At 47.2% G+C, this 27602-nt stretch overlaps 1 protein-coding gene across 5 annotated transcripts in view; it reads right to left on the bottom strand.

The window, feature by feature from the left end:
• Positions 1-27602, bottom strand: part of EPHB1 (EPH receptor B1) — a 474340-nt gene that overhangs the window by 92760 nt on the left and 353978 nt on the right. For all 5 annotated transcript variants that reach the window (XM_077865055.1, XM_077865054.1, XM_077865053.1 and 2 more), the window contains 2 exons: positions 24897-25232; positions 410-534 (listed from right to left, as the gene is read on the bottom strand). In XM_077865055.1, the coding sequence (XP_077721181.1) occupies positions 410-534; positions 24897-25232 (461 nt within the window). The remainder of the gene's footprint in view (positions 1-409; positions 535-24896; positions 25233-27602) is intronic.

Genomic DNA, 27602 nt, shown 5'->3' on the forward strand with positions numbered 1-27602 from the left:
GGAAGAATATGATCAAAAACTTTGGAAAACACTGGTCCATGAAACCACAAAATCTTTGGAAAGTTCAGGGGACACCTGGCAGTTTTGTGGCATCTACATTAGTGTAGCAAACACACAACTGGGAAAATAGGATCAGTTTTGCCTATAGCAGCGCACTGAGCTGTTGGGACAGCAGGGTGGTAGTTTGGAAGAGTCTCTTCTGAGTTGGTACAAAAAGTCTCTGGACTTCGGGGACTTTTGCCAATGAAGACCCAACAAACTCTCCCAAGGAGCTCCTGACCTCCATGGGCAGATCCTTCCCTACCTCAGAACTTCCTCCAGCCTTTCCACTTGTGCCCTCAGCTGGCCTCCCTCCACTGAACAGTAGCTGGCCCTGTGTCTTGGAAGCCTGAAGGCAGAGCTGACTCACCTTCTCATAGTACCGGATCTCATAGTCCAGGATGATGCCGTTGGGCTGCTCTGGCTGTGGCCATGACAAGGTGATGCTTCTCATCGTGGCACTGACTTGGTGCATAATGGGAACAGTGGAAGGGGCTGTGGAGAGAAGAAAAGACAGGGCTGGTGAACAGACCTTTGATTATATGACACATGTCATCTTTCAGAGATAAATGAGAGAAGTGTCTCTGGTTTTGAACCTACCCTTTCTTTCTCACTAGCTGAGCTGCTGTGCAGAACTTCCTGTGGGTTTTGCATAATGAATGGAGTTCAAACACCAAAGGAGAGAAAAGGTGATAATTTAGGACAGGGGAACACGAATGAGGGCAGGGCTGGAATGGACTCAGTGTTTTCTGGGCATGGACAGGTGGAGAAAGGCATGGCCAAAAAGAGATGGTTGGAGGAATCCCATGAAAACAGTGTGGCCATTTAGGGAGGGTGTGACAACCAGGGCAAGTCTAGGCTTCCAGGACAGTGGGACAGGAGGGACAATGGAATGTTTTTGAACAGAAGGTGGTGAAGGAATCTCAGTCTTGCATTAATGGGCAAAGCCGGTAGAGAAGAGAACCGGGAGACGGGGATGCCAGTGAGAGAGTAGAACTGGTCACTGCAGAATTACTGCAATAGAAAGGAACGTTCTAGCAAACATCTCTCCTGAAACTGCATGTAAGATTTTTCTGCACTTCAAGAGAAAGGGAGGAGGCATCTCTCAAAAAGACATGAACACAGACCAACAACCGAGTTCATTCAGACTTCTGTCAGAGTTTTCCAAATGAGGACATTTGCAATAAAGGGCTCACAAATATAAATGAAGAAATGATACACAAACCAAACATTTGGAAACAGGATAATAATTCCAAAATCCGTGAAGTGATTCCAAAATCTCTGTTTGGAAATAATATTATTTATTTCCCAATTCAATGCTTTTCACACGGTGTAAGTAAAATGAAAACAGTCTGGAAATAACAAATGAGGGTTGTCTTTCTAGGGGAAGAGGCGGGTAATGGATGAGGCTTCAGTCTGCGCTCTGCTCAGGGGCTGTTCAGTTTAGTCCTGGCACTTCTGTAGCTATGAAGGTCGTTTCCTCACATGAACTCCACTTTACACGGGTTTCTCTGGGGACTGTGGCAGAGTGACATTTACTATCCTCACTTTAAGTTAACGGGTCCCCCTCCAGAGCATGGCTATGGGTCTGGGTGTGGGGGTCGATGGGCTCTCTGCTCTCCACTCACTGGGCTTTCAGTGAGCACCGCCTACGCCTACATGCGGGCCCTTAGGCTGGGCGGGGGTGGGGGGCAGTGGGGGAGGGAAGCAGAGCACTTGTGGGGAAGATGCCCACAGTCCCCGGAGCCACAGGATAGCACACAGTGTTAGGAGGGCTTAGAATCAGAGAGTCCACCCAGGACCCCGCACAGTTCCCATTAGGGACCTTGGGGTGGCCCTGAAAATGTGCCTCTCAGAGCTCCCCCGACCCCGGGAGCATAGCTGACTCAGGGCCCTGGGCTGCTGCACTCAGAAACAGAGCGTCTCCCACAGGCTGCTTCCAGCCAACGACTGAGAGCAGTAAGGATGCTCTGAAAGGCCCATTCCTGACTCTTCTGCTGGGCGGCTTTTGCCCAAAGACTTCCCATTAGACTCACCAATGCTTCTTTGTTCAGCACGGCAGCCTAAGAGTCTTCCCATCCAATCCTCCTTCCTGCCCTCTCTCCTTCATTGTGATCTGATGGCTCTCTGAGCTTCCCCTGGCCTCCCCTTCCATTTCCCCAGTCTCTGGCACCTCTAATCCCATCCTGGAGTTTGCTTCAGGGAGGATCTGATTTAATGTAGTCCTGAATTCCCCTATCAAGTATTCTCTGCTGGGCCCTGCTGTGTCCCCAGGGACGGGATGCTCACTGCCTCTAGGAGCTGTGGCTTCATACTTGGGTAGCTCTCACCAATTTGCATGTCTTCCTACCCTTATCTGAAATTTGTCTTCTTCTCAGTTCCACTGACTAAAGTAATAGAGAATGTTCCTTCTTCCACAGAATGGCTTGTCAAATAGCTAAAGAAACTAGTTAGGTCTCCCCTGAGTTTTTCCTGCTGAAAAGAATGGCCAGATGCTATGAGCAATTATCCCATGACACGCTGCCACCTGAGGTGGCTCTTTTCCCAATGGGGCTCATGTTGTCTCTTTAGGCATGTGGCCCAGAGGTAAATCCAATTCTCCCACTGCTGTTGAAGCAGCAAAGATTGGGGTAAAACTAATATCTCCCATGATTTGTGTGCTATACTTTATTAATGTGACCATTAGCCTTTTTTGCATCAAAAACACATCCCTGACATTCAATTCTGAAATCACCTTCAAATATAACCCCTAGGGTTTTCTCCTGGTGTGCTCCTCCTCTTCTGTTGGTAGAGTTTGCTTGCCTTGGCTACAGGGATTTACATGTATGTTTTTGCCTTTATGGTGTAGCATTGGGCCTATTAATCTGGTAAACTGAAATAATATTTGATCCTGATTCAACCATCAAATGCAACTTCTCTTCCTCCTCCTTCTTCCTTAGCATCACGATCCAGGTCCATTAATTAATTGATCAAACAAATGTTCACTGAGCACCTGCCACATGCCAGTCACCATTCTGGGTTTTAGAGATTCCACAGTGAATGAAACACAGTGTCCTGCCCTCATGGAGTTTATTTTCTAGTGGGGGGATTCAGAGGCCAAATGTAATCAGTCAATCAGAAGTTACATTAAAATATTAAGTAAAACAGAAACAAATGGAGCAGAGAAGAAGGGACAGAGAAGGCCAGAGTGCAGGGGTTGGCTGGGAGAAGGCTATAGTTCTAAATCACTGGGTTAGCAAGGCCTTGCCCAAGAAGTGGATGCAGAAGCATGGGGTGTAAGGAGGGGAGGAAGCCATGTGGACACCTGGGAGAAGAGCATTTGAGAGGGAAAGGCCAGGGCAACAGTTCTAACCTGGGAGCAGTCTGGTGTTCCAGACGAGCAGCAAAGAGCCACAGGAACTGGAGCAGAGATGAGGTCACAGGCAGACTTCCACCCTGAGTGACATGGAGAGCCACGGGAGGGTGATGAGCAGAGGAGTGACATAATCTGACTTGCACGTTAACAACATCACCCTCTGCTGCACTGCAAATAGAGTGCAGGACCCATGCCAAAGTGGAAAGCTCTATCTTAACACTCTTGTGATGATCCAGCTGCGAGACTGTGGCTACTTGGACTAGGTTTGGAGTGGTGGAGGTGGTGAGAATGGGGGTGGTCGGATTCTGAATAGATTGAGCACATCTCACCGGATGTGGGATGGGGAAGAAACACAAGAGCCCAGATGACATCAAGGCTTTTGGCCTGAGCAACTGGAAGAGTGGGGCTGCCATGAACTGAGATGCCTCAAGAAATAGTAGAGCGGTCTGAGAAGGCAAACATGTGTATGAGAGGTCCAGACTGGAGACATCAGTTTAGAGCCATCAGTATTTCAAAGATAAGGGGAGCTGCAGAACAGATAGAGATCCTCGAGGGAATGAGAAGAGAATATTTGGTCTAAGACTCCGGGGATGAGGAGAAACAGCCAAATGGCAGGAGAAGGCAAGGCCAATGAGATGGTAGGAAGCAGGGGAGTGTGATTACCTAGAAGTCAAGAGGCAATGAGTGTCCCCAGGAGGAGAGAATGTGTGAAACGCTGCTGCTAAATTATGTAAAAGGAAACCAGGAACTGAACTCAGAGTTAGCAAAAGGCTGAATGGTTAAGCGGGGATGGCTCATGGCTGGCATTCCTGACCTCATGTGCACTGTGCAGAGCCAGGGAGAGGAGGAAGGTCAGGCAGTTTCTGGAGTCAGGCCAGATCACGAGGGGATCCTGGTGGGCCCACCAACACAGGCAATCCGGGGAAGCCTACTTCCGCCACCCCTGCCACACTTGCTGCCCAGCTTGCTCCATGCTGCCCTCCAGCCTATAGGGAAACATGATTTACAGGTTGCCAACCATGTCAATGCTATATAGGTTTACATGATCCTCCTTTGCCTCGAATGCTAAAGCACCATGGATTAAAAATTGGAAAGATCAACCCTAACGGTCTGAGGATTTTGGTGGACTTGGTTATTTTCTTTGCCTCTAATCCTTGGAAAGCCATCGTTCAAGACTCAACATATTTGACAAACATTGTGCCAGGCCCCTGCTCTAATCACAGAGGACAGAATAATGAGTGAAAAAAAGCCACAGCCCTGCCCTGAAGATCTCTGGCATCCAGTTGAGGTTACATGGTGAAGAGTCAATCACAGAGCACGGTGATCCAGAAGCAATCCAGAGCCAAATCCGAGAGAAACACCCCAGTTACACAGATGGCAAAGACCCTCCAGCAACCAATCAGTACGTGAATCTGGAGGGAAGCTGCCAGAGGGTAATGGTCACCACTTGCCCACACTGCTCAGATTTGTGGTGATGACAGATATTTACAGGCCCCCTTGAAGGCTGTTTATTCTCACACAGGTCACTCTAAATGTCTTGTTTTAATTGAGATGAGATTTAGCACATGGGAGAGAGTAAAAGAGTATTACTCTTGCTCCCCGAAAATCAAGGTTAACTTATATTTGGTGCTCTGACATTGGTGATCACCCAAGGTGACAATTTTTTTTTCTTTCTCCAAGTGCAAATGCCACCTCTAAATCTGGTGTTTTAAATGTTACGAAACCTTCCAACAAAACAGAAAATTAAAAATGAGCTCAGATATCCACACAAACACCACCTTCTAGCAAAACTAAGACAGATTAAAGAGGGATGGGAAGATTAATTCAATGCAGCAGCCCCCATAAACCCTGACTATGCTGGTTCAACAGTAAGTCCTGGCCAGTTGTCTTTTCTCCATACACTTGCATCCTCAATTCAAGGAATAGTTTCACCGAATGCTTGAAAGAATCTCTCCCTTGCAAGAAGGCTTTTGACTAAATTAAACATTCTACAGAGAGAAGAAAATGAAAATAAAGAGTTCACAAAATTATTAAAATTTAGCAAAGAAATAAATATGGGCGTTCCTTTAGAAAAAGTAAGAATAAAGAATTAACTTAGGGGCTATTTGGAAAAAAAGTTACTAAAGGTTCAAAAAGGATGTGTTTGTCCTAATGAGGAGATGCCCCAAAGCCCCAAATATAATCAAAATTGCTCCATACTCCTTCTTAGAAAAATAAAGAGGCTGGACTTGATAAGTTGGGATGTAAAAAAAAGAATGTGGAGGTAGTGCAGTGTCCTGTCAAGCATTGAGAAAGAATCCGCTGGGTTTGAAAAGAACCAGAACCCAGAGTGTCTGATAAGAGAGGCTACTGCTAATAATAAGAGGCCCTTTAAATGTGTAGAAGCAGCAAGAGACTTAACCTCCACTGGTCAAGGGGCTCAGGGATGGAAAAAATGCAAAGACAGGCTGAGTCAGTGAGTCAGTCTCTTTTCACCAAGGAAGACTTTGGGGAGATCATACTCCCAAATTGCTTTTGAAGCAGGCGGATCCAAGATAGTATATCACACACAGCAGAGAAAGTGTACAGAATGTTCTCGCCTGAGCTGACAAACGAGATGTGGATAAATTGCCAGGACAGGATGGCCCCGGCTGCCAGTTATGAAAGAACTTGCAGGTGACACGGGGCAAACCTGGGCTCAAACTGATCATCGGTCACCACCACCCATGGCCTCAGGGCTGAGCCTGGCCAGACACCAGCCAGCCCTCCATCTGTAAGGACGGCTCCAAAGGAGATCACAGTGCTTGTGGTCTGGGAGGGTGGCGTGACTCTATCTCAGGAGTTAACCCCAAATCTGGAACCTTGAGTCTTCACGTGTGGAAGTCTTGCTGCCAAATCTCAGGTTCACCTGGATCATGTATTTTATGTTTATGACATTCCTTGATCCTTTAATTTAGTTACCAACTCAGGCATATTCAAAGTTTTCCTCTTATTTTGTTTTCCTTATTTATTTATTTTAAAAGATTGTATTTATTTATTTGACAGAGAGAGAGAGAGAGAGAAAAGGGCGCAAGCAGGGGGAGTGGCAGGCAGAGGGACAGGGAGAAGCAGGCTCCCCGCTGAGCAGGGAGCCTGACTCAGGGATGGATCCCAGGACCCCAGGATCATGACCTGAGCCGAAGGCAGACACTGAACCAACTGAGCCACCCAGGTGCCCCTTGTTTTCCTTATTTAATAAGGGCATTCCACCCCCCCCCAACAATTAAGCATCTCAAATCCCAAAATATGAGAATGAGTTGATGCTTCTTTTCTAGGACAATTACTGAGTTCTAGCATGTTATCTTTGCTTATTAAAAATTGCCTCCTAATGTCTTAATTGATTTTTGTGTCAAAATAATTCTTTCAACAGCTTTAGCCATAATCCATCTGGGGATATAATAAATGATATAACAGTCTACTGTATTAAAATATTTTATTTAAGACATCAAAAGTACTTAACGTAGTTTGAAAAAAAATAATAGCAACACACAGACGTTCAAAATTAAGCTGATCTACTAGAGGAAAAGGCCTTGAGAGTTTATAAAAATATGAAAGTTGGATTTCAAGTTTTTGGCAGATTTCATCTAAAGGGAAAACAATGCTGCTCTGCAAGTAGAAATTGTGCCAGAGACAGCCTTGTTCTGAGGCCACCTCTCACCCACCTTAGAAGCTGGGGTGCAGGTCACAGCTGAGTCCCTCTCACCTTGGCTCAGGTGACAGCCCTAGTAAGTATCCTGGAAGATAAATGACCTCTCCATTTAGGGGGACTTTCACATGTAAGCTTTCCAAAGAGGTTCAGAAGAAGGCCCATCTGTATTCCTCATGATAACTCCTGCTGGGCGGGTGGGGGGAATATATACCCTGGCCCGGCCCTTCCATGTGGTTCGGGGGAAGGGGAGGTCCTCACAGCGACCCCTCAGAGAGATGCTGCTGCCCCAGCCTGAACAGTGTGCCTCTGCGGCTTAGTAATCTCTTCTGCCTTCCCGGGCATTGCTTTTTCTAGGACAGATATCCATCAGTTGATGGACATTTGGGTTGTTTACACATTTTGGCTGTCATGAATAATGCTGCTAGGAACATTCATGTACAAGTTTCTGTGTGGACTTAGGTTTGCATTTTTCTTGGGCGTATATCTAATTGTAAAATTGTTAGATCATATGGTAATGCTAACCTCTTCTGTTCTTTCTAGAATAGCATTTCCCAGCCAAATTATTCTTGGACTAACCATCTGCAATCTGTAGACCACAGACCCCAGTTATGGGGAAAACAAGGCAGTGTGAGGAGTAGTCAGGATCCTAGGGCTCTACAGATGCTGTAGGGAGATGTGGTTCCTAGTCTGACATCTGCTTACTGTGTGACCTTGGACTGAGGTCACTTAACTTCTCTGGGCTTCAAATGCATCAACTGTAAAACAGGAGTATTAATCCTATGTTATATATTTTTCAAATGTTCTGTGCATGTGCCTGTACGGCCCATGGCTCCTTCCACCTGAGTCTAGTCTGCCAGTCTCAGCAACCACCTCGTAGTCTCCTTCTGGGTTCACTACTCTTTATAAATCCAAAGCAATGCCTGGGCATAGTTCCTGATGTAAATGTGAAAAGCATGACCCAGTCATGGGCATTTATCAGATAAATATCTTTGAGGTGATAAATACACACGTCCACCCAGTCAAGATGGAAGGGATGGAGAAGAATGAGCTTGGAGAAGAGGAAGGTTAACAACAGGGTTCCCTAGAGGCTGGTGTGATAGATGCTCCAGAAGACAGATGATTTCCTGGGACATCTCAAGATGACTTAAAGTATTTCTGGGAAGTAATCTAGGATGTAAACAATAGGTTTCTTGTCCTTGAGGACAAGGAGACCTCGAGACCCTGAGGAGGGGATGAGCCATGGGCTGCCCATCTGATAGTGTGACTCAGGCCCAGGTGTCATGGATGCTTTTTTCACTCTGTCCCTGCCTTTCTCCTGGTCTTGTCACCTGTATCTCCTTACACCTAATATCCTTTCCCACCTCCATTGTACACTTCAGGGCCTCTTCCCTTCAAATTACACTGTGGCTGGATTACTCCTCCAAAGCTAGAGTCACCCATATTCCTCTGATGCTCAAAAATCTTCAATTGGTGGGGCAGGGGGCTCCTGAGTGACTCAGTCATGTAAGTGTGTGACTCATGATTTCAGTTCAGGACATGATCTCAGGGTCATGAGATCGAGCCCCTAGTCAGGCTCCACCCTCAGCAAGGAGTCTGCTTAAGATTCTCTCTCCTTGCCCCTCCCCCTCCTCACACTCACTCTCCTACTAAAATAAATCAATACATCTTTTTTTTTTTTTTTTTAAATCTTCAATGGCTTCCCAATGGAAAAAGTTCTAATGTCCCCTCCAACATTTAACAATGAGGCAGCTACTGGCCAGCCCAGGCTGCCCCCACATTGTCCCCTAGAGGAGCCTGTTGCTTTCTTCTAGCTGCTGCACACACCGTGTCCCAGCAGAGCCCGGCTTTGGGGATCTCCGACATGTCTCTTCACAACCCAGCAGTCTTCAGAGGCACAGACCAGGCCACATGCTGCCCTGCCTTAGCCCTGCTTGACCACACCCTGCAGAGCACCCCTTCCTTCCTCCCCCCCAACTCAAAGCCCTTATTTTAGTAACTCTCACCGTCTGTAATTGCTACCTTGGGACCGTGCACTGTGGTCTAACTTTCCAGGTGCTCATGTCTGCTCTCCATCACTGGAATAATAAACTCTTTAGGGCATAAGTCATGTCTTTAGCCTCTTCCCACTGTGTTAGCACATAATAGATGTTCCATATAAGTTTGCCCTTACTGTAATGATTGCAGGCTCTTCTCTAATGACACTGGAAGTAAAAGGGTCAGCAAATCATGTACCGGGACCTAACATGGATGTCGCCCTCCAGGGGGAAAGAGGAGCCAAGGGTGTGGACAGCCTTCTGTGAAGCAGGTGGAGTGCAGCATTTGGGAGCCTGTACCGGGGGAGGAATACAGAGTGGGTCTGAATATAGCAGTTCTGGGGACTCAGGGCAGGAGTGCTTTTACATGGCACAGAGGCAGAAGCCAGGAGGCTGAGGCCATCCTCACCTCACTGGGAAGTTTCAGCTGAAATGCTAGTCTAACTTCAGTAGCTTTCTAGTTTTCCTTCTTTTTTAAGAGCTGTGGAATCCTTCCTCCCCAAAAAATTTTCCTTGAAGCATTAAAAGTGAAACAGAACAATTCAGGGCTGCTCTGGGTAAATCAGAAGCAGGAGTCCTAGAGCCCTGAAACTAGTCCATTTCCTATGTTCCCGGCCTAGACTCTGGAGGGCTCACAGGGAGATCCAAAAATTCTGGGCAGGCTCCAGAAGTCCCCTTGAGGCCTCAGATGAAACTATGGGGGCTCCTAAAAGGCATGGGTGATGAGATTGGGAATGAGGAGTTGGGGGCAGCAGGTTATCTTGTTCCTTACATGAAACATATTCTCAGGAAAAAACAAAAATCTAGATTTAAATGTCAGCTAAAGACTTCAGGCCCACCAGTACTGAAGACAAAGAAGAGCAGTTTGCACACAGATGAATTGTGCAAACGATGAATTGTGTTTCCTCTGACATTTCTATTCTAGGAGATAACTTTGTCGAGAAGGTATTGCTTAGATAACAGGTTCTCCCTCTGATGATGAAAACTCATTTCGTTGCACAAATATGCTTGAATTTTACATTAGGAAGCCTGACTCATTAAATATTTTTGGTGCAGTAACACTTCTGGCCAAAGTAGATTAAACAAATAAGCAATTAGTTTGGAGACTGGATATGAATACAAAAACAGAATTAATTATTTTTCTAATTGTTTTCTCCTATTTTGAACATTGGCTTCTTGGCTTTTGCTCTGGACTTGCCTTGAGATGACCCTGACACCCCCTTCCAATCTCCCTCTTTACCTTGGAGTCAACTAAGGACAAAGGACTGCTTTGTGGGGGTGGCATCATTTTAATCTGTTGTAGAATATTGCCTGAGTCTCACCATGGGCTCAATGAAGCGGGAGTGGGAGAGACAGTGAGGGCTTTAGGCTTGTGTGGTTGAGTCCGCCCTGTACCCCAGACAGATGCTTCCTTCTTGGGTCTATCCACGAAGGGCCTGGTTCCAAACCAAGGGCAAGGGTATGACAACTGGGGGTTATAGGTTGGGGGCTGCTCTGGGGATGTAGGTTTACATCTGAGGCTCTCATTTGTGATATTAACTCTGCGTGGAAGGGTTCTTCATTGGGATCGAATGACCCTGCTACTTCTCAAAATGTGATCCCAGTCCAGCATCAGCTGGGAACTGGCAAGAAATGCAGAATCTTGAGCCCTACTTTAGACTTATGGGATCAGAAACTCTGGGAGGTAGGGCTCAGCAATCTGTGTTTAAACAAGTCCTCCAGTTTTCCAGAGTGGCTGCACCAGTTCACATTCCCACCAACAGTGTATGAGGGTTCCCTTTTCTCCACATCCTCTCCAACATTTGTTGTTTCCTGCCTTGTTAATGTTCCCCATTCTCACTGGTGTGAGGTGGTATCTCATCATGGTTTTGATTCGTATTTCCCTGATGGCAAGTGATGCAGAGCGTTTTCTCATGTGCGTGTTGGCCATGTCTATGTCTTCCTCTGTGAGATTTCTGTTCATGTCTTTTGCCCATTTCATGATTGGATTGTTTGTTTCTTTGGTGTTGAGTTTAATAAGTTCTTTATAGATCTTGGAAACTAGCCCTTTATCTGATATGTCATTTGCAAATATCTTCTCCCATTCTGTAGGTTGTCTTTGAGTTTTGTTGACTGTATCCTTTGCTGTGCAAAAGCTTCTTATCTTGATCAAGTCCCAATAGTTCATTTTTGCTTTTGTTTCTTTTGCCTTCGTGGATGTATCTTGCAAGAAGTTACTATGGCCGAGTTCAAAAAGGGTGTTACCTGTGTTCTTCTCTAGGATTTTGATGGAATCTTGTCTCACATTTAGATCTTTCATCCATTTTGAGTTTATCTTTGTGTATGGTGAAAGAGAGTGGTCTAGTTTCATTCTTCTGCATGTGGATGTCCAATTTTCCCAGCACCATTTATTGAAGAGACTGTCTTTCTTCCAATGGATAGTCTTTCCTCCTTTATCGAATATTAGTTGACCATAAAGTTCAGGGTCCACTTCTGGGTTCTCTATTCTGTTCCATTGATCTATGTGTCTGTTTTTGTGCCAGTACCACACTGTCTTGATGACCACAGCTTTGTAGTACAAGCTGAAATCTGGCATTGTGATACCCCCAGATATGGTTTTCTTTTTTAAAATTCCCCTGGCTATTCGGGGTCTTTTCTGATTCCACACAAATCTTAAAATAATTTGTTCTAACTCTCTGAAGAAAGTCCCTGGTATTTTGATAGGGATTGCATTAAACGTGTATATTGCCCTGGGTAACATTGACATTTTCACAATATTAATTCTGCCAATCCATGAGCATGGAATGTTTTTCCATCTCTTTGTGTCTTCCTCAATTTATTTCAGAAGTGGAGGTTCCTCAAACAGTTAAAAATAGACCTGCCCTATGACCCAGCAATTGCACTGTTGGGGATTTACCCCAAAGATACAAATGCAATGAAACGCCAGGACACCTGCACCCCGATGTTTATAGCAGCAATGGCCACGATAGCCAAACTGTGGAAGGAGCCTCGGTGTCCAACGAAAGATGAGTGGATAAAGAAGATGTGGTTTATGTATACAATGGAATATTACTCAGCTATTAGAAATGACAAATACCCACCATTTGCTTCAACGTGGATGGAACTGGAGGGTATTATGCTGAGTGAAGTAAGTCAGTCGGAGAAGGACAAACATTATATGTTCTCATTCATTTGGGGAATATAAATAATAGTGAAAGGGAATATAAGGGAAGGGAGAAGAAATGTGTGGGAAATATCAGAAATATCAGAAAGGGAGACAGAACGTAAAGACTGCTAACTCTGGGAAACGAACTAGGGGTGGTAGAAGGGGAGGAGGGCGGGGGGTGGGAGTGAATGGGTGACGGGCACTGGGGGTTATGTTAGTAAATTGAACACCACTAAAAAATAAATTAAAAAAAAATAAATCTTTAAAAAAAATAAAAAAAATAAAAAAATAAACAAGTCCTCCAGGGCAGGCCGGGTGGCTCAGAGGTTTAGCGCTGCCTTCAGCCCAGACCCGGGATTGAGTCCCACGTCGGGCTCCCTGCATGGAGCCTGCTTCTCCTTCTGCCTGTGTCTCTGCTTCTCTCTCTCTCTCTCTTTGTGTGTGTGTGTGTGTGTGTGTCTCATGAATAAATAAATAAAATCTTAAAAAAAAAAAGAGAGAGAGACTTTTTAAACAAGCCCTCCAGGGTATCTAATACACACTCAAATTTGGGAACTATTTGTCTAGAGATCAGAATATAAAATTTTGAGAGGACATATGAGGTCATTCAGTTTTCTGCCAATTCTCACAATTTATGGATCTGAGCACTGAAGGCTAGATAGAGAGTGACTTCCCTAAGTCCTCAGCAGGTGAGAGCAGAGCCAGAAATGATGGCATTGCTCATCTCTCCCCTCCTCCTCCACTCAGGCCCCAGCACTGAGGATGCCCAGCACAGGGGAGGACAGCTCCTCAGGGAGATCGAGGGTCTCCAGAGAGGTGGAAGTGTGCAGAGGTCTGTGCCAGAGGAAGGAAGCATCTAGCTCATGGGATCCTGGGGGCCCTCCTAGGTCATCCTGCTTGACTCTTCCCTGCTGGGGTAACCAGGAGGCGCACCAGGAAATGGCCCTTTATTGTGGAAAGAATGGTGAGTGCTATGGCCCTGTAGCAGTAGGAGGCTCTGAAGGGATATGAGGGGCATTTGTCAGGTGATGCCTTGTCCCAGGGCAAGGAGGCTGAGGACAGACCCATTAGCCGTGCCTCCTGCAGACCCGTTAGCCTTTCCCAATGTGAGACAAGCATGATGGCAGCTCCAGTTTGTTGAATGTTTGATCACAGAAGGCGGTTCACAGAAACCCTGACATTGACGAGGCCACGGGAGAGAGCAAAGGATACCCTGCAGCAGATTGTGTGCCCATCACAACTGGCTCTCACTCACACATGCCCAGTAGGGCGCCCCTCACATCTGGGCAACCTACTGCCACCACCCACAGACTGACAGTGCCACCACTGACACCGGGCAGGGTTGCTGTGCCTGCAGTCTCTGTGACTATCCTCTGTGATCCGGAGATGGAAGTCTCCCAGCTGTAGGACCCAGAGGTCCAGAACCCCTCATCCTGCAGGCAGGTTTCCACCCTTCAATGCCCAGCTGCGAGCCCCTCTCTGTATGCCACCATCCCCATAAAGGTATGGGTCTCCCTCCCCTGGACTATGACTGCTGGGGACACCTCTGCCCTGCAGCCCTCTAAAGTGTGGCAGTTTACAGCTTCATGCCCAGCATACCTCATGGTCGGGAAGTGGGCTATGTCCCTATTCCCAGTCACCACTTCCACACCATTGCTCACCATCTCCTACACCCTCTGTTAAAGTGTGTCTCAGCTGGGCTGCCAGTCTCCAAGCTTGAGATCACTGTGTTCTCCCTCCTACCACCAGTCCCGACTCACCGAACACTTGAGCTTTTGTCTTCTCCACGCCAGGATTTGCCCTTCGGTGGGTGACTCCCATGTCCCCCCAGAACAGTGTACTTTCTGTGCCCTGGCCCCACCACTCTTACGCACCTGCCCATTCTTGTGGCACACTTGGATTCAGCCTCACCTGCTCCATTTTCAAAGCTGCAAACTCAGGTCTTCTCCTTCCTCTCAGCAACCTCTGATGAGCCACCAGAACTTTGGTTGGCTCATCCGGCCCTCTCGGACTTGACTTCCACCCTAAGCATTATCTCTCTTCCTTATTTGCATCCCTCATTATCCACCCCAGTTCCATCTTTGCAATAACACAACTGGCAATACTCCTGAACCCTCCAGCATGAGTCTCCTTTATCTTTTCTGAGCACATAGCCAGCAAAACTCATCCCAAGAGAGATCCTTGATTAACTTCCTGTAGGGTCAGCCATGCAGTGCTGAGAAAGTCACATACCAGGGCAGATGGACAGCCTTGTAAACACATGATCATCAGCTTCCTAGGAGCCCTCAACGCTTTCTGGAAATGAGCGATTTCTCTGCTCAATCCCATCTCCCATTCTCTGCAATAGCACTGCCAAACTTGCCACGATCCTCAAACCTTTGACCCCAATACTTCTCCATTCACCCTCAGCTTATCTTCAGCCAAGCTTATCTCTCACATCGTGGAGAAAATGTCCAACTGCATAACTAGTGCTGGGCTTGGGAACTCAAATCTCCACAAATCACACATGTGCAGAACTGAGCCCCCCTCCCCTGGTCGTTGTCCCTGAGCACTTCTGGGAGCCCCTGGCATGTCTATGTATTTGCAATCCATGTGCTCAGTCTCCTGCTTTGTTTTCTCTGTTCTCCATGTCAGGTGCCTGCGAAACACCCCCTGGGAAAGCTGCTCACTTAGCCAAATTTCCAGTCCCCTTTCTGAGGACGTGTGGTCATGTTCAGTGCAACCCCCACAAGCCCTGAGTGCCCTCCCTCCCTGTAGAACTGTGGCACCTCATCACCGAGTCTCAAGGCTGCCTATTGTGCTCAAACTTCACCTGGTTCCTGCTGCAAAACAGCCTTCCTTGCCCTTGCTGTCCTTGTCCTGGGCCCTCACTCTCTTCTGTGAGGCATCGGATAAGCCAACAGACACCAGGAGGTCCTGTCCCTATCCAGCCCCCTGCGCACCCACCTCCTCACAAGCTTCCCTCCCCACATGCAAACCTGCGCCTACAAACAAATGCCAGCTGGCTGGTTTATGAGGCATCACAAAACCATGAACATTATGTAAAGCCAGTCAGGACATCTCAGAACAGAGGACACTGTGCTGACATACAGGGGTTAGTGGAAGAGTGAGACCTGGTCTTCTCCCTCAGGAGCTGTAAAGTCTATCAGGAGAAATATGGCCTATGCTCATGAAAAACTAATGCACATTCAAGAACTCACTGTGTCATCTTTATGACTAGTACAGTTCAAAGAAGGACAATACACACATCAGGATTTTCTATGGGGCAGATATGCTCACAGAGGGTCCTTGTTCCCCTGAGCTCTTCTGGATGGATAAAGCATTTGCTTTGTTCTGAAAGAAAAGAGAAAGGAAGGGAAGAGAAGGGAAGAGACAAGAAGAAAAGAAAGGAAAAGAAAAGGAAAAAAAAGAAAAGAGATGAGAAGAAAAGAGGATGAGACAAGACAAAAGCACACACATTTTGAAATCCTAGGGCTCCATTCTTTCGCTGATGTCCTGCAGCCCAGGTCTCAGAAGGCAACTCATCCCAAGGCCTGAGGGGTGGCAAAAAGTCTCCCTTGAACTGGAAAATATTTGTGGTCTGCTGTTGCCTTTATTTACCCAGAACATTTAATGTGCCTTTTTTCTCCATCTTTCACATCCGCTTAGAGAAGATGTTAATTTTCTGAAATTAAACACTTAGCTTGATTACTGTTTTGTTAATTGCGGCATTCAAAAACCCCTGGTGCTCCTGCCTGTTTAACATGGCTGGTGCTGTGAAAATGATAGGCACGGAGTTGGCATGCCGGTGGACAGACAGCGCGTCGGAACGCCAGCCCAACCACCCCCGCAAGGCTTGCTCCGGCAGCTGGCTCCTGGCCTGAAGGGCAGGGGCAGCCTGGGTCACAGTGGGGTGTCTCCCACAGGGCCACGTTTAGGGGAGGACAGTGCCCCCAGGAAGTTCCACGTCTCAGCAACATCTGGAAGAGTGTAAGGGCTTAACTCCCATCGCAGCGCCCGCCCAAAGATGCTTGAGGAAGCAAGGGCCACAGCTCAAGCTGCACCATTTGCTGATGCCTGAGATGAGTCTAAGAAAGACTGAGGCATTCATTCATACATCTACTTGATAATTTATTAATCCATTCAATAAACATTAATTGGCTTCTATTATTTCAGGCATCTAGCGAGACACTGGGGAACAATAGCCAATAAGATGAATACAGGGATGCTGTCCGGAAGATTATAGTTGGGGCTCACGGAGCTGACATTTGCTGGAGGAGTGGAGGGCAGGCACATCACCAGGACTCCTCCTCCCTCCCATCTCCTTTGCCAAGGCCACAGGGCGAATAGCAACTATCTCATAATCCAACTAGAAGTTCCCTCAGTGAGGTTCCCTCTATGAGGAGGGTTATTGCAATCTCATTTGGACTTGGAACAGGGTAAGAACTTGCTACAATCTCACTGCCAGCAGTCTGTCCCATTTTCATATAACAAACTACAGACTTGGAGCGCCCAGCCCCAGGTAGAATAAAATGAGCAAATGAGCGCCCAGCCCCATGGGGCCCTCCAGTCATCCCAGCAGGGATGCAGGGCAGGGTGCTTCTCGGCTGTTCCCCAGAAGTTAGCATCACCAGACACTGCTCAGGACCAGAAACTCAGAGAACCACCACATGCAACCACTGCTCAGTACAGCGGGTGATATCTGTCCACGAGAAGTCCCAATAGGTCAGTCAGTGAGCAATGGAATCGCCCACTCAACACTCACCTTTCAGCAGCAGCCACTACATACTGAAATGCTCTCTGTCAGGTACCTGTGGCTGCAGCTGAACTTTTGCAAAGAGGAGGCTGGCATCACAGTGGGTCGTGGACCAAGAGCTCCCCTGAAGGGCCCTCTGTGTTGCTGACCAGCTAGTTGTCTGCTCCCTTGTGCCTTGTCTGGGCCTCTGACCCCAGTCTCGGTGAGTGCCATGGACTAGAATGTGAGCTCCACAAAGCACAGATTGTCATCTCTGTTATTTGCACCCATGTTCCTGATGCTTAGAGCCGTGCATGACACCCAGAAAGCCTCAATAAATATTTGTTGAGAAAGTGAATGAGGACATCTGGGTGGCTTGGTGGTTGAGTGTCTGCCTTTGGCTCAGGCCGTGATCCCAGGGTACTGGGATTGAGTCCTGCATCGGATTCCCCACGGAGAACCTACTTCTCCCTCTGCCTATATCTCTGCCTCTCTCTCTGTGCCTCTCATGAATAAATAAATTTTAAATACCTAAAAAAAAAAAAAAAAGGAGAGAGAGAGAGAGAGAGAAAAAGTGAATGAATGGGAGCCCCTAGAAGCAGGAACCAATGAGTCAGCCTGTGGAAGGCAGTCACGAAGACTGTGTTGAATGAATGAATACATTTCCAAAGGTAAAGTGCTTAAATAAATAAACCCCTTAGAGTACGAGTCTCACCATGCTCCTCTGAATGGATCAAGTCTGCTGGCATCATCCTAGGATCATTCCCAACCTTTTTCCTTTTAGGAGCCACAGAGGAGAAAGACACCCGGTCAGCCGGCTATCACCACACCCCAGCCAAACATTTATGTCCTAACTCATATGTAGGGATGAGAGGATCCTGGCAAGTATTTACCAAGGTTCCTGTGCCTAGCATGGTATGGTCCCTCCCTCACGAAGCTGGGTAGGTGAGAGAGTCTGATTTCCCATAGAGCTCACCGTCTCTTGGAGAGCCTCAAGACTGCCGAGGGGTGGAAGCCAAGGCTTTGATCAAGAGCTGCACTATCTGCTGACGCACTCAGTTCAACAGACAACACACCACTGTTTGCAAAAATGGCCTAGAACTCTTCGAGACCACTTAAATTTTCTTCTCATTGTCAGGGCTTAAGAAACAATAAAAACAACCTTTTTAGAATCAACAATGGGCTGAAAGCAATGAAATGCTCTGTGAAATTGAATTAAGAAAGGTGAAAATTTCGTTTACTTAAGGTTTCTAAACTTTTCTTTATTAATTTCAATGAAAGTTTTCTTTAAAGTCATTCCAGTCTTTTTAAAGTTCTGACTCAATCTTTTCTCTACTTTGGAGCAAATTTCGCCTACTAATTTCCAATGAGACCAGCCCCTAAAAATGAACTGGTTTCAGCATATGGATCTTAACACTCTAAATTTTTACAGGCAGCACTGTAATATTGTTTTAATATTTAATTTTGAGATTTACATAATATCTTTCCTCCAAAGAGCTCGATATATTGCAATATCATAAAATTCCTTTTCATATTCAAAGATTATTCTTTATGCATGCAAATACTATATTTAACCAAGGAATAATGCAAATTAGGTGATGTGTTCAGAGGAATTGGTGGGCTAGGTAATTCTTTTGTAGGAAAAGTAGCATCTCTGAGTGACTTTAATTGTCTAGGAGCCTCAAAAACACCTTTAAAATGGACAAACTATAGGGGCTTCTGACCATTAATGGAAGTAATGCAGTATCTTTTAAACAAAATTAAGTAATGGGTTGTGTCTGTAGGCTCAGTGAATGTGTTAATATTCCACATGCAATAGGCACAGTGGGCCACACATGGACCGTGCGTAATATAAATGTCAGATATAAATACTGCTGATGGCATCATAAAAGTAAGAGAGCAAGTGCTGCTCCTCTAAACACACGAAGAGGAAAGACAGATAAGGCTCCTCTGAGCGGCAGGATCAGCCTGGTTCAGGTACACAGGTTCTGGCACTATTGCCCTCATCAACTCCTTGGGACTTTGCTACTCACCCTTCGGGTGCCTCCTCCTCCCTCGAAGAATGGACAGATACCAGTCATTTATCTGATGGGGATGACATCAGTTCCAAACAAAGAGATGCAGGGGCCTTGGAAGGAAACGGCCTCGGGAAAGAGTCCAGCAAACTGCTGTCTGGCCCAGAATGACGCTCATCCCCTCATCCACAGCATGGTTCGAAAAGTGACTTTCTTTCCCATCTCATTTGTTTGTTACAACAGCGCTAGGGAGCAAGTGTTGTCACTCCTTTTTTACAGCTGAGAAAGGAGGGGTCATGGCAGTTCAGGTGAACTTGTCGGAGTCATGTGAAGAATAGAGAGGGTCCAACTGCAGGATCCCCTGCCACACCTCTACTGTACTGAGTCCAGGAGGTGAGAAAGATGGGGGCTCCTGGGTGGCTCAGTAAGTTAAGCATCTGCCTTTGGCTCAGGTCATGACCTCAGGGTCCTGGGATCCAGACCCGTGTTGGGTTCCCTGCTCGGCGGAGAGCCTGCTTCTCTCCCTTCTCCCTCTGCCCTCCCCCTGGCTGCTGTTCTCTCTTGCTGTCTCTCTCTCAAATAAATAAATAAATAATCTCAAAACAAACAAACAAACCCCAGGAGGTGAGAAAGGTGACTGCTCCATGGTGGAATATATCAGGCTAGGTCAACACAGCACACTTGCCATTCAGACTTGGGTAAATCAAATCAGCCCTCTGAATTGGAGGCTACAAACCACAGCCAATAGGTCAAACCCAGTATTGGATTTGTTTGGCTCCCAAGTACTTTAAAATGTTCTAATTGTCACCATTTTAAATCTTGGTTTTCAGTTTATAAGCTCTGGCAGTGCTAGGTACGGCACCGCTTGCTGGAGCCCTGAGCAGAGGCTGGCCCTGTTCTCTACAGTTCTCTGCAGTCCTCACCACTCCCTACTGCCTGACACTTTGCCCGGGTTTGCTCTTCTCCACTGCCTTGCCAGGCCTCCTGGGCCTTTGAGTTTGTTCTCTCTGGCTTAGATGGTCCCAAGTTCACTGACTCTTTTATTTTGCGGCAAGTTGATTTTTTAGATGTGCCCGTCTGATTTGTCTTATTTATTTTTTCCAAGATTTCCTCTGAGGTCCCCTTCCCCAACTCTGACATTCTGAATCTAGTTGGCAGAAAAAAGAAGTAAAGTTTGTCATTCACTTTAATTCTCTCTGACAGCCAGATGATCCGGCCATCAGTCTGAATCTGGGGCCAGGTGCCAGAGAGTGACTGCAGGAGTTAGTGGTGATAACAACCTCTCTGCAGATCGCTTGGCCACTGGAACAAAGACAGTGCCACCTGATTCGGTCTATTTTAAACTCCAGGCAGCTGTATTCAGTGCAAGGCTGCATCCCTGAAGACCTCACGTAAACCTGAGCTTGCATAATTCATGACCAACTCTGACCGGAGATGATGGACATTTTTTTTGACAGCTGAAGTGGCCCAGCTATGTGGCAATAGCTTAGAGAGAGCTCACAACTTACCTGGCTCACCATAATGCGATTTTTGATCAGTCAGAGGATAAAATGGCCACAAATCTGAGTTTGAAACCTAGAAACAGCACTGCTGGCTGTGGGATGTTGAGCAGATTCTGAAAGCACTCTGATCCCGGTTTCTTCATCTGATCTACCTCAACTTTGTAAAGAACTTGGCATGAGTGTGGCATATTGGAGGTGCTCCAAATGGCAGTTCTCTGCCACTGCCTGTGGGCCAGGTGAGATCTAATTCTGCTGCTCTCCAAGTGATACAAGATCTTTGAGTAGTCATGACTATAGACATGACTGAGGCCATCACAGAAGGAGATAGAAGGAAGTCTTCTGTTTTTCAGGACCTAAGAGATCCTTCAGTATCCCCCCGGTGATGCTTGTCTCTGTGTGCTCTATGGGCCAGAAGATGCTTATAAAAATAAAGGAAAAGGAGAGAAAATGAGTGAAAATATCAGTGAGGGTGATAAAACATGAGAGACACCTAACTCTGGGAAACAAACAAAGGGTAGTGGAAAGGGAGGTGGGCGGGGGGGGGGGTTGGGGTGACTGGGTGATGGGCACTGAGGGGGGGCACTTGGCGGGATGAGCACTGGGTTTTATGCTATATGTTGGCAAATTGAACTCCAATAAAAAAAAAATAAAAAAAAAATAAACCTCCTAAGGTCTCTTCTTAGATCCCAGCCCTTAGGGTCAAGAAAAGCCTCTTGGTAACTCCCTCTGATGGACTGATGCCAACCATAACTCTCTGTATTGGAGACCTCAATCAGCTAGGATGAGCTGCCTGCTTCCACTGGGATAGAGCATCAGTGTCATGTTTGGGCAGCCCCGAGAAGGAAGAGCATGACAATCCTGTGTCTACTGAACAGTAAAAACTACATGTGTAGCCATAGATGTGGTCAGTAGCTTCTGACCAAAGGAAAAACCAGCCCAGAGCAGCAAGCAGCCTCCCAGGACAGTCTGATATTCATGAGCATCGAGCTTCAGATCAAGTCAAAGACCACTTAGCAGCTGATTTATCCAAACCCTTCTCTCATGTGACTCTTACTGACACCCACTTGTCAAGCTCCAATTCACTTTGGGGACACTTTAGATCCCTCAACAAACATACACGTATCTCCATTTCCGTCCAGAGGCAGGAAAAAAAGCCTTTTGGGGTTCTTTGTCATAGAGAAAATTGTGGAAGGGTAACAGAGGCTGTACGGTAAGGTGCCCACTCAGCAGGATGGCACTGGCTGCCTCTGAAAATCTCTGTATGCTCAGAGGACTGCCAACCCTTTAGGACAGGCCATAGGAAGGCAGAAACAAAGGTGATGCCCTGCTGAACTTCTTCTAATCCTAGATTCTCAAACCCCCTTAAGCCTTTTCTTCCTTATCTGAAACAGGAACAACGCCCAAGTCATGGGTAACTATGAGGATCAAATTGGTCCACGTGCTCCAAAATTCTGTCAACTCAAGAACAAAACAAACAGAACAGACCCATAAGCATGAAGCATTAAGTTATAATAATAATTATTCACCTACTCTTCAATCAGGATCCATTCAATGGTCCCCACTTATTTCAGTTTGGGCAGTTCTGGACCTAGGATAGGCATTGGAACAGCACTTACCATGTGACTTAAGGATGGATTCTAGAACAACTCTGGGTCAAATTATTTACCTTCCACCTACCTCCTCATGACCCAGGCAGTAGAAAAGTGGTGGCAGAAGCCATACCATACCATGAGGTCAGGGTGAGGAGGCTGACCTGATGTTACCCAGACTGGAAGAGCTCGGGGGTCCCTGGAAAGGGGTTAGATGTGTCATGACTTACGGACTTACATGGGTCCGTCTACCTCTGCCTTTAATGGATTTGAGTGATATGGCTTTTATGATGACTGCTACTTAGTCTCTCTTTCATCTCTTATAAAATGTGTCACTTAGGGGTGCCTGGGTGGCTCTTGATTTCAGCTCAGGTCATGATCTCAGGGTCGTGAGATTGAACCTCACTTCGAGCTCACCTGGAGCCTACTTAAGATTCTCTTTCTCTCTCCCTCTCCCTCTCCCCATGCCCTCCCCCCAAAAACGTCACTTCCATTCATGTTTTTAAACTGTTCTTGCAGAGGTACAGGCCCAGGTGTTTATTTTGAAGGATCCCATCTTTTAAAAGAATTATCTGTTGGTTAAAAATAGTTTTCATTCACACATAGATCTGTCAAAGCAGTGTAATAGCACCATGTCCTTCAGAGCTCCACAGCCCACAGCTTAGGACTCACGGGTCACCTTGTCATTTGTTTTGTCATACTCCATGCCCCCAAGAAGCATCCTTCCCTCATTGATTGTAAACCTTCCAACATCCAAATTCCAGGATGACCCAAAAGAAAACATAAATTGGAAGATGCCAATGGGGCTGGGACTCCAAAATCAGGGAAGGTTAAGAATAAAGGGGCAGCCAGAGGGGGAACAAATGGCAGGAGAAAGATAGTCTTGGAGGAGCAAGTGAGTGAGGATAACAACAAATATTTCTGATGCTGGCAATGCCTGGCCCCTTGCAGGAGCCCTGGTCCCTCGGCGCCTCTGCAGCCTGGGAAGGTGCAGATGGCAAGACAAGCAGATGGGCAGGTTCGGGAATAGCAGGGTAAGGATAGGGAGGGGCAGGAATCAAAGCAAACCGCTATAAGTGGCAGGTTTGTTCGCACATTCTTAGAGAGAGAGAGCAGACAGCCAAGCCCAGCATGACATGACAGCCTGGCAGGATTATTAGTCCCAGAAGCTGGGACACTAAAATATTTCAGCCAGTTTTCTGCCTTAAACTCTCCAAGGGAAACAATGCTAACAAAGGCTGCCCGTGTTCCGTGCTCAACGTGATCCAGAAATTACCATCCCCTTTTCTTTGGGTAAGACAGACTGTCACAACCTTTGTCTCCAAGGCGCTGGGGCTGTGGTCACCAGCTGGAGGCTTCCACACTTCCACGCCTGTTTTCTCACTGCACACGCATGCATGCAAACACGTGATCATACACATACATACAAACATGCACACGCGAACACACACATGCTCACGGCAACAACGCAGCCATCTGGACAGCCATGCTCTCCTACAACACCTTTTTTTCTCCTGAGTTCTGACAGCTTAAACCCAAGAATCATCTGCCATCAAAGATGCTAGTATTGAAAGAGGCAGAAGGAGCCGGAGGCTGGGGAGGTGAGGAGCAGACAAGGACAGAGTAGGGAAGAGAAGGTTAAGAAGGGGGAGCTACACGGAGGGAGAGCGAGAGTGCTTGCTCCAGCTATTCCACTAACAAGCTGTCCTGCTACAATCTGTTGATTGAGAAAAATCCATAATTCCAAATAAGATCACAGTCCATTGCCCACGACCCCCACTGCCTATAGACTTTCCCTCTGCAGTCTTGCGCCATCACCCCAGGGGAGAGACTGCTCATTTCTCCCTAACTCCCTCGGTATTTACCGCATGTGCGCGGTACCCACACTTCGAATGCACCACGCTGCAGATTCGGATTTTGTGTCTGTAGCCTGCAAATTCCACAGTTAATGAGTTTTGTGGGAGAAACAGTGGTGTCCACGTATCGCTGTATTCCTCACAGTGCCTAGCCCACAGCGTGGCACACATCAGATGCTAACTAACTCTCTCTTAATGATGAGTGAGTAAATAAATAAGTGAATGAGTGCATGAACGGACTAGTTAAATGGATATAAAAAGAAATGGATTGTTGCAAGAGGTGTAAAAGGTAATAAAGAGAAAAGGTCAGAAGACTAAGAGACACAGAAATAAAGAGAAGAGAAGCAAATGTGTTCTGAGCTGTGCATGCCACAGGGATGTACGGGCTATCAGGAGTGATCTATTGCCCACGATCTGAGGTCTCTATAACAGTGTAGCATCCATCTAAGCAAGCGGTACAGGAGAACGCACCCTTGAATTACGTGGCTTAATTGAAAAATAATCTATGAAGGCAATACTCCAGCACGTGGTTTCTGGGAAGTTTCTCTCACTGGGTTTTCTGATAAAGCAGCACTGGTGTTCTGAAGATCGTGCAGGGCTTCCACGCATCCCCCTACCCATCCGCCCATCTGTCTGTCCATCTCCCACCCGTCCGTCTGTCTGTTTTTCCATCTATCTTTCCAAAGGCATCAGTTAAGCCCCAGCTGGATAGAGAGTACTAGGTTCTACTCTGACTTGGATATATGCCTCTTTGCTTTTGTGCCCTGCTTGAGAACATCCCTCAGAATCCGGCTCGCTCTCAGAGGTGGAACACTCCACCTGTTTCCACCGTGGCCACAAATGCCCATCACCTGACCCCTTCACTCCTGGAAGGGGGCCCAGGAGCAGAATGGGTGGGGCTACAGCTCTGCTTCTTCACAGAGACGGCCAAGGAGCCAGCCCCGCAGACAGAAGGAGGAGCACAGATGCCATCAGACTCACCGGCTTGGTTCGTGGTGATGTTGACGGAGACATGCTGTGGGGGGAAGGGGCTCTTGCCGGAGACTCCATTGACGGCCTGGATGTCGAAGGTGTAAGGGGTGTGAGCCCACAGGCTGCTGATGGAGACACGGCACTCGGTCAGGCCCAACTGCCTGGGCACAAACTCCACATTGTCATCACAGCGGGAGCAGCTCCGACGGTCTGCCCGGCACTTTCTGCAGATGATGTTGTAGGTCACATCATCCCGCCCGCCTGTCTCCCTTGGTGGGTGCCACTCCAGAATGATGGATGTCTCATTGACGATGGAAATGACGTTTCGGGGGCCTGATGGGACACCTGTAGGGAGACAAAGAAGGGCCCAGTGAGGATTGGCCAGGGCTTCCTCTTCCAGCCTCTCTCCATCTGCCGGTATGTTCCCACCCTTGTCACTTGCACACATCACCTCCTATTCCTCCATCCCAAATCTCCATGTTCCAGTCCATTCTGAGAAAATGTGGTGGACAGAGATGACAACCCACCCCAAACTCCTCTCTCAGGCGTCCCCATTGGGACAACTTCTTTTTTTTTTAAGATTATATTTATTTATTCATGAGAGACACACACAGAGAGACAGACACAACAGGCAGAGGGAGAAGCAGGTTCCCTGTGGGAAGCCTGATGCGGGACCCAATCCCAGGACGCTGGGATCACACCCTGAGCAGATGCTTTGGGCAGATGCTCAACCACTGAGCCACCCAAGAGACCCCTGGGACGACTTCTTTTAGTCATGTGTGCAAAGGTGAGAAGGGTGACTTGGCTTCAAGTCCTTTTGTTCTTAGGACTATGAGAGTATAATATGTATATGTATTAGACAATTATTGGATTCCTGTCTTTTTAATTAGTATAGAACTCAGGGAGTTGGGGGACATGAGTGGCCCAGCAAAAGCCCCAACACATCCTGGCATCCTGGACAAAACATCACACAATTTGGGGTCTGTGTAGTGTGTCCGTGCTGGCAGTGTTTCTCTGCAGGACAGACCGCCACATCCCCTGGATAGATGAACAGTTCACAGTGCCCAAGCATGAAGACAAGAAGCAAAGTTAGGTGGGAGGTCCATAGAGCCACCATTTTTGATCCCATGCTATAAAAAGAGCAGAGAGGTTTGTTCCAGACATTCTGCTAGCTGCTTGACATGCATTTACATGGGAAGATACAATGATTAATTCAACTTTATAGACAGGGAAACTAAAGCTGAGAATGGAGACTGGCTGTAGCTCACGCGGTCTATAAGAACTGAAGCCAGTATGGAGACCCACGTCTGCCTGATTCCAAAGCTCACGCTCTCAACCATAGCCCTGTGCTGCCTGTTAGTAAAGCAGGTTATCTTTCCCTACGAAGGAGAAAGCCATCCCCCACTCTGGCCTTACACTGGTATGGTGCTCCAAAGGTGGAGGGTAAGATCTGTTCATGGCAAACAGGAGATCTGAACAGACTCTCTGTCCTGCAAACCAGCCAGGCTCACTGGGAGTCAAGGAGGGCAGCTGCCCCTTGCCTCTGGACAGCTCTGTCTACGGTTGCTCTTCAGCCTGTGGCAGAGGTTGAAATGCCTTGTTAAATACTAGATTCTAGAAAGCCTGGTCCTTTGTAGAAAGGCAACATGTTTCTGAATTACCAGCCACAGTGCTGGACATTTGATGAAATTGGAGAATCTCCTGCCCGAGAACAGAACAGACCATGGCCGCAGGCTCCCAAGCTGAGCGCTGCATATCCTCAATGTCTAACGATGAAAATGAATCCTACCCAGAAGCCCCCCTTCCGAATGGGGGGTCTGCTGGAGCAGCCGTTCTGGATAGTAATGCATTCAGAATTCACGCACGTGACTGTCGCCAGCTGAACGAAGACATGTGTAAAGTGTTTCATGCTGAAGACAGGAATCAAATGCCAACAAACAAAATGAGGGAATAACAACAAAGTCGGGGGGCACCAGGGAAGGATTCTGTGTTGAATCAGTCAACAGCAAGCAGCTAGAGCAGAAAGCAAATATTAAATCGGGTTCTATTAAAATGTGAAAGAAAATCAGTACTGTAGTATATAAAGCCCATTAGGCCTGAGCTAAAGCACAACTTTCATACATGCTTGTGACAGGGCAGGATCCATGAAGCATTTTTACTGAAGTCTTGCAAATAGCATTCAAGAATCCCCCACCCAGACCCTGCCCAGGGATAAACATCCATCTCTTCTTGAATCAGCGCACTGGGAGGGTGGTCGGCATGGCCGGTGGTGGGCTCTTCCGGGCCAGGGCAGCTTCACCTCACGCGGCACTATTCGTTAATGTGCATATTGGCCAGTGCCTGTGTTGGAAGCGTCTGTTTGCTCAGACGGATGAGATTCGGACCACAGGCCCCCAGTGGTCAGCGCCACCTGCTCCCTGCCTCAGAAGACAGCCTCGACTCTCCACAGGCCACCGTTTCTCATACTCCTAATAAATACATTGCTCCAGTGCTTGCTTTCCGCTGGGTGTGGAGTGAATTCTTTAACAGTGCTGTCTTCTTGCATTCTTGGGACATCGTGAGGCTCTCACTGGAACAGCCTTGGGTGACGGAGCAGGGATAGGTACTGCCCAGTAGGGTGGCCACCCATCCTTCCTACCCTTTGGAGGCCTCCCCATTTCAAGTATCTCCTGTCCCCCAAGACTTTCAACTTCAGCCTCTCCCCTGACTCCACTG

Source organism: Canis aureus, chromosome 22 (genome assembly GCF_053574225.1).
Source record: "Canis aureus isolate CA01 chromosome 22, VMU_Caureus_v.1.0, whole genome shotgun sequence".
In the NCBI taxonomy this organism is placed as follows: domain Eukaryota; kingdom Metazoa; phylum Chordata; class Mammalia; order Carnivora; family Canidae; genus Canis; species Canis aureus.